This window comes from Salvia miltiorrhiza, chromosome 8, assembly GCF_028751815.1.
Source record: "Salvia miltiorrhiza cultivar Shanhuang (shh) chromosome 8, IMPLAD_Smil_shh, whole genome shotgun sequence".
NCBI classification, from domain to species: Eukaryota; Viridiplantae; Streptophyta; class Magnoliopsida; order Lamiales; family Lamiaceae; genus Salvia; species Salvia miltiorrhiza.
In genome coordinates, this window is record NC_080394.1 from 43,886,538 (window position 1) to 43,894,836 (window position 8,299).

General features: G+C 33.6%; 1 protein-coding gene across 1 annotated transcript; it reads left to right on the forward strand.

Moving 5' to 3' along the window:
• The first annotated feature begins 4,122 nt into the window (after window positions 1-4,122).
• LOC130998517 (protein FAR1-RELATED SEQUENCE 5-like) lies at window positions 4,123-6,000 on the forward strand. The gene is made up of 6 exons (XM_057923933.1): window positions 4,123-4,570; window positions 4,631-4,703; window positions 4,792-4,987; window positions 5,051-5,129; window positions 5,244-5,594; window positions 5,690-6,000. Exons 1-6 carry the CDS (start codon window positions 4,123-4,125, stop codon window positions 5,998-6,000), a joined length of 1,458 nt encoding a protein of 485 aa, XP_057779916.1.
• The last annotated feature ends 2,299 nt before the right edge of the window (window positions 6,001-8,299 follow it).

The window sequence follows — 8,299 nt, forward strand, 5'->3', positions numbered from 1 at the left end:
GATGATGAATTTAAAAATGTCATGTTTTTGTGACACGGATGGAGTACCTATTTGATTTGATTTGTATTTTTTTTTCCAGTTATTCCACTTAACTTGATCTAATTTTTTTAGGTAATCACTTTACACTACATTAAAGGGGTTATTGCCATAAAATACATCAAGTTTGTCAATTTTCTGATTTATATCATCACTTTTTTTTTGGCAAAAAAATACATGAATTTATACTTTATTTGTAATTATCCCATCATTTATAATTTTGCCCAAATTAAATCTAAGGTGGTAGTTAAATTGCTAATGTGGCAGCCAAAATTGCCAAATCACACATACCTCTCTCTCTCTCTCTCTCTCTCTCTCTCTCTCTCTCTCTCAGACACACACAAACACACGCACACTTCCCCAACCCCCCTTCCCCCCACAGACCGTCCCCCTCCCCCCACCCCCCAAGACCGTCCCCCCCTCCCCCATCCCGTCGCCACCACTTCTCCAGCCCGGTGGAGCCTCCCTCTTTCCCCGACCCGTCGCCACCACTTCTCCAACCCGACGGAGCCTCCCCCTTCCCCCAACCCCACGCCCGGCGGAGCCTCCCCCTTCCTCCAATCTCGGCCTTCTCTCTGCATGCCGGAGTTTAACAGAGGAGAGGAGGCGATCAGTGGCCTTGTTGCCGCCGTCTGACTTTAGAAAGAGGGCGGACGGAGGTGGCGTCGTGTATGGCGGAGTTTTCACTGGAAATTTTGGGGAAAGTGGTGGCTGGATTTAGGGATCTAGGGTTTGGGAGCCTAGGGCTCGTAGGCGGCGGCGGCTCTGCCGTCGTTCCGACCGAAGCAGAGGAGAGACAAGCAAGGGAGAGGGAGATGTGCAGCGGCGATCATCGCTTCGCCGGCGGCTGCTGCTTTGGTTGTGTATGTGTGTGCAGATGAGAGAGAGAGAGAGATAAGGGGATTAAGGGATGAGAGGGCGGTAGCGGGCGACGACGACGCTACCGTCGCCGGAGAAGGAAGAATGGGGAGGGGTTGTGCGTGTGCGTGTGCGTGTGTGCAGTGGGTGTTTGCGTGGGTTTGTGTGCGGCGGCGGCGATGACGCAGCGGTCGCCGGAGAAGGAAGAAGGGGTGGGGTTGTGCGTGTGTTTGTGTGTGTTTGAGTGAGAGAGAGACAGGGGGTTAAGGGCGGCGGCGGCGATGACGCGGCGGTCGCCGGAGAAGGAAGAAGGGGTGGGGTTGTGCGTGTGTTTATGTGTGTCTGAGTGAGAGAGAGAGAGAGAGAGGTGTTTGTGTGATTTGACAATTTTCGCTGCCACATTGGTAATTTAACTGCCACATCAGATTTAATTTGGGCAAAATTATAAATGATGAGATAATTACAAATAAAGTATAAATTCATGTATTTTTTTGCCAAAAAAAAGTGATGATATAAACCAGAAAATTGACAAACTTGATGTATTTTATGGCAATAACCCCTACATTAAATATGAGTCCACACACATTTATACTAAATATTTACTCCCCTAATAATAATACCGAAAAAAAACTGGACTAAATGGATTGAGACAAAATGAGTACAATATATGCCTCAACTTATTTGAACTACTCTTTAATGGTACACTTGTACTTCTCAAGATCTGTTTACTTTAATAAAACGTGAGAGAAAAGCTATATATTCACGATTTTCATATATTTATTATGACAGAAAATTTCTCTGGATAATACAAAATATTTTCTCTAAGAGCTTATTTTTATTTATTTTCTTTTTAATATTGAATAATATTATATTTAGATAGTAGTGTAAAATAATTTTTAATATTTTCTCATCTTCTCGTTGGGCTAGGGTGAAAACACATCTTTTTGTAAAAACTAAAAACGGCTAAAATGTATGAATTCTATGTAGAACACGTATGAATTAGCTGTGTAACTGTATGAATTGCGAAATTCATACGTGTTCTACATAGAATTCAGTCGAACTCAGGACCTTTCGCAATTCATACAGTTACACAGCTAATTCATACGTGTTCTACATAGAATTCAGCCGTTTTTAGTTTTTATAAAAAGATGTGTTTTTATTATAGCCCCACTCTAATATATATATATATATATATATATATATTATATAGGGGAGGGCTATAATAAAAACACTCTTAAGTGTATAAAATATAAATGATTTTCAGCCCTTAGATCATCAAGATCTACGGTTGATTCGTAACCCTGTTGGATGAATTCATGGTCCTGGGTTCGAATTCCAAAGGTAGCAAAAATTTATTTTTCACAATTCGTAACCATGTTGGATGAATTCGTAACCATGTCGGATAAAATTCGTACATTAAAAAACGTTTATATTATATATATATAAAGAGGTTCTAATAAGAACCTCTTTTCAAATGAGAACTAGGAATCTAATCTTAGCCTTTAAATTTAAAGATCTAGTGGTTAGGATTAAATTGATATATAATGCGCCTAAAATGATGGGCATTAGTTTGACTTGTCCGTTTGTAATTGTTTTTAATTAGAAAAATGTTATATTTGTCTTTTAATATTTACTTAATTAATGTTAGATGATTAGTTTTATTTTCGTTTTTTTATATAATTCGTTTTTAATAAAAGAGTTATAAGTATAAAAGAATTCTATTTTTTAATGAAAGATTATTTTTTGTTTTTGTTGCACGTTCCGTCTAGGTTTTTTGTGTTCTGCAAATAGTTCTTAATTCTCTCTCATTCTTTCTCCAAGTCTTCTTTATTCTTCCATACTCTTAATATCAATTTTTATCGAAGTCAGTAGCAGTTATTTATACACGATGAACACTGAAGGTATTTTTTAATTTAATTTTATTATTTGTTTTAGTTGATTAATTTCATTTATTTATTTTTAATTTTTTTAAACGATTTCATGTTTATTTGATTTTGAGAAAGCTGTTCTTTTGCAGTGTTAATTTTTATTCTTTCAATTGTTGTTTATATTTTCTTTGAGTTGCATATCCAAATTATGTAATTGTTTAAGTGCATGGCAAAAATTCTGTATTGCACATAAGATTATTTCTTGTTTTTTATTTTTCTAGTTACAATTTTTTGATTTCAATTTTTAAATGTTCACCTTCAATTTAATAGAAAAACTTCGACCTTTTCATGTTTGATCCAAAGGTTGTATACCATATGTCAACTGCATAGGTAAATGATTTGTTGCATTAATGAAAGAATTTATTGCATACACATTTTAATTGCATTGTTGAAATAAATGGTTTTGATTGAAATAGTTGGGTTTTTTATTGCATTCGTATATGTGTATTAATTTTAATAATTTGGATTTAAATATTTGTGATTGAAATAGTTTTGAAATAAAGAATTGATTTTAGTTTTTAAATGTTCACCCTAAATTTAGTAGCAAAATTTCGACATTTTCATGTTTGATCCAAAGGTTGTATACCATATGTCAACTGTATAGTTAAATGATTTGTTGCATTCATGAAAGAATTTATTGCATACACATTTGTGATTGAAATAGGTTTGAAATAAAGAATTGTGATTTAAATATTTGTGATTGAAATATTAATTTTAATTGCATAGTTCGTATTTTAAATGCTCATTGCTTTTTTGTTTTTTTTTGGCTGCATAGATAAAATAGTGTGTTGCATATTTGAATCTGAATTTGTATGAGCCTGTATTTAATTTTGAATTTGTATTTGAAAATTTGTTGCATAATGCATATAATTGTAGATATATGTTTTACAATTTCTTAGATTTATGATGATGTTGCACAGATTGTATTACATATAATTGCACAGATATGTTTTAAAACTGCCTAGATTTCTACCGATAATAGATAAAAAAATAATGCAATCATAGTTTTTTTTTGCTATTTAATTTTCTTATTGCACATATTTTAGTATTATTAATGTTTAAGTATATTTTATTATTTCATTCAGATTCTGTGCATCTTGATTTGGAAACTACGGATGTTGAAGATTTGTACGTTCCTCAATGTGTTGATTCATTGAAACCTAAAATTGGCCAAACATTTGATACTCTTGAAGATGGTGTGAGTTTTTACTGTGCATACGCAACTGCATGTGGATTCACTATTCGTAAAAGTATGCAAAAAAAAGCAAAAGATGGTAGTGGTGTTCTTGTTTTACGATAAATGGTGTGTAGACATGAAGGTTCGAAAGAAGATGTTAAAGTCAAAGATGTTGACCAAGGTGCAAAGAAACAAAAGAGAAAGCGTTTGTCTTCTAGGGCGCATTGTATGGCTCGTGTTGGTTATCGAATCGCAGTTGGGATTGACTATGAGATTTATAAATTCATTGAAGGTCACACGCATAAGTTGGCTTCCGAAGGGTATCATCATTTGTTGAAAGTTCATAGGAATCTTGATTATGGGCATCAATTTTTCATGGCTAAATGTTTTAAGGCTAATATATGTGCAGTTCGTTCCTTCAAGATTTATTCTGAGTTAGTAGGTGGTGTGGATGATGCAGGCTGCAGGAAGATTGACTTTAAAAATCATTCTCGTGATGTGAAGTCATGGGCCAATGGAGTTGATGTCGAAATCTTACTTGAAAAGTTTAAGCGAAAGCGTTCTGCAAATAGTGGGTTTTTTTAGTATGATGTTGATGAGTCAAACAAGTTGACTAGACTATTTTGGGCAGATGCTGTATCAATTGAGAACTACAAAATTTTTGGACAGACAATATCATTTGATGCAATGTATAACACGAATAGGTATTATTGTATTTTATTTTTAAAATATATACATTCCATTTTAAATATATTAATCTGTGCATTATAGTTTCATTTAAATGCTTCACAGGTATAGTTTGATCTTCACTCCCTTCACGGGTAAAGACGATCAAGGAAGGTGTGTTACTTTTGGAGCTGGATTGATTTCACGCGAGGATGAAGAATCATATTCTTGGATTTTGTCTACTTTTGTGAAGTGCATGGGATCGCAGCCTACTATGATAATTACGGATCAAGATCTTGGTATGAGAGCAGCTATTGCCAAGGTTCTTTTTTCTTCTCGTCATCGTTTTTATATGTGGCATATAACTATGAAAATGGTGGAAAAGTTGTCTGTGCCTTTAAGGGATGATCCTGATTTTAAATTGAGATTTGATGAAGTTGTTTGGAGTGATGCATATGAGCCTAGTGAGTTCGAAGATAAATGAAATGCTCTCATTGAGGAATTCAATTTGGTTGGTCATAAGTGGTTTGATGAAATGTTTCGTTTAAGAAGCTTTTGGGTTCTTGCATTCTTTCGAGACTTGCACATGAGTGCTTTGTTCAGAACAACATCATTGTCTGAGAGTGAGAACAACTTTTTCAAACGTCACTTAAATAAGCATGCAAGTTTAAGTGAGTTGTATGTGTTGTTTGAGACGGCTATTGAAACTCAACGTCATGATCATGATGCATTAAGTTTGGCTGATGAGACATCTTTCCCTGAGTTACGTACAATACTGGATATTGAGAAGCATGCTGCTACTGTATATACTAATAATATTTTCCTAGAGGTTCAAAAGGAAATCCAATATGTATCTGCATATTGTACTATACCTAAATGCATAGATGACAATGAGGGACACATATATGATGTGGATGACGATGCAGTTGGTATATTTAAGGTACATCACAATATTGTTGATGATTACTTGTCGTGCTCATGCAAGTACTTTGTTCGAACTTGTTGTGTAGACATATGTTTGCAGTTGCACGCAATTTGAAGTTTAAAGAAATCCCGGAAAAATACATTGTCTACAGATGGACAAAGAATGTGTCATCAATCTTCAGAAAGGTAGGTCAAAATCGTTTTGGTTCATCAACTAATAATTGCGAAGCAAATGCAGATGGTTTGGTTTCTTTGGCTTTGAATTGCATTGGAATTGTGGAGGGTAATGTTGAAGCGATTCAATCTTTGAGGAAGATGTTGCAAGATTTTTTAGATGAACAATCCAAAAAGTCATGTAATGCATCTTCATCTTCTTTTAAAGAAAGATTGATTGAGAATTTCTATGATTGATCATTGCCGTCTGTTGTTATTGTGTTCCCTCCGGATGTTGCGAAAACCAAAGGAAGTTGTAGTAGGAAGAAATTACGCTTAGAAGCAGAATTAAAGTTACGTAAGTTGGATTTTATTTAATTGTCACTTATCTTGAATATAATGCATATCAATTAATGCATGCATATGCATATATGCATCTATGCAATTCGAATGTACCTGGAGAATACTTATTATTTTTTCTCTCTATTACTTTTACAACTATTTGTTTATGTTATGTATATGAAATTTTTATTTATTTATTGAAATATATTTTGCATTTATTTACATTTTGATTCTATTTATTTATAAAAAAATAATTCACATATAATATTATTGTATATTCATTGACACCACATCTTAAAAATATGTCTACAAAATGTGAATCTATGCAACAATAATTATGATTCAAATGCACAACAATATGTTCTGCTTTGCAAAGTTAACATTTTATTGTGCACTTAAGAAATATTTATTTTATGCAATTAAAACCAACAATGCACCACAAATGAGAACAAAAGACGTAATATCAGTAGTCCTTCATAAACTAATTCGAAAATTGATGTAAATGATAATAAAATTGTTTAAGAAAAATTCGTCATATCTAATCATATGAGAAACAAAATTAGTTCCAACACAGTGTACTATTTAAACCAAAAGTCATCCAAATATTTTCTCCATCTTCTCATCTGGTACGGACAAGAAATTTTGATAATATGCAGATGCACCCCTCATTACATCATCCTTTACGTAGTTATTTGTCCATCCAATCATAGTTGCACAGTATCTTGTACGAAGCCTAATCAAATGCCTTTCTGGATTTGTGGGAAGTCCACATACCCAGTTGCACGGTGTCTCCCTCATATAAGTTTCAATGTGGCGCATGAGATATATACCGCTGGCTTCCATGCAACTTTTGTTACCCCACTTCATATGGACAACAAATTTCTTTGCCTTCAACATCTTTATTTTTTTTCATCGGATCTCCACGTAGGTGCAAGTATTCTCCAAGTACATTTGCCTACATAATCAAATAATTTGAAAGTTATAAAATTTATGTTTAAAATAAATAATGAGTTTTCTCAAACAAAATTTAAAACCATACCAGGTCATCGATAACAACACCATATTTTTCTATACGGCAATCTTCCTTTGACACATTTGTGCTATCAAAAACTAGTATTCGCCCTCTCTTCACATCGAATGTTAATGCATAGAACTTCATTCCGTCGTACACAGGGAACACAAACTGTAATTAAATATTTCACAATAATCAACCACAACTGTTAATACAATTTATATATAACATCAAATAAATTTTGCAAAAAGATTTGATGAAACGTACAAGATCGATTCTCGATATGGAAGTATGGTCATAATGTAATAGCTCCGACGACATTGTCTCAAAGAAAATTTCTGACCTCTTATTGTGTGGATGTGCATGAACAAACAGGGTATCCTACAATACTATATACATACAAATTTAAATTTGTATTTAATAAGACTCATACTACAATGAATTTTAACATCAACTTACATAGAGTTTTGTCGTAGCAAAAAAACGTGCATCAGAGTCAGTTGCATGGAATATCTCCAATTTGTTGAGCATGTAAGTCCATGCATTAACAATACTTGTAGACACCATCTTTCCTTTGCTCAAAGTCATCATGTCAAAACGCGTGAGTTCATGTGCATCACATGCAAACAACACTTCATCACTGTAAAAAAAAAAAGAAATAATACATATTAACAAATATTGTATTTATATATTGAATACCATAAGTAAATACAAAAGCATGCAATCAAATTTATATATGTTCATAGTCAGTGCAATTGTATACTAATATGTAATAGTAATATTTTGTAAAAATAACTTATTACATACATGATGTCTTTGGTGTTATAAAGTGCAAACAGTCCTAAACGAATCTCATCTTTTGAAAGCTTTTTAGTTGCATTCACTTGTCTAATCATGTACGGCGATTTTATAATGGTCGTTGATTTCAACACTTCTGTGGGTCTACATTGTGGTTTCCCATACGGAACCAATTGTGTTGAGACCTGCATCAAATAATACAATTCTAAAATTTTGCCAAAAAGAATAATATGCATCTACAAAACAATTATGTATAATACTTTTATTAAATTGTTTTAATTACCAATTCTTTTGTATTTCCATCGCAACTCTCCTTATCAGCCACCAACAACGTCACAGGAATATTTTGAAGCTTCTTTTTTTTTTATCTTTCCAAGGTTGTTGTCGTCTGTATTTGTGCAGCAC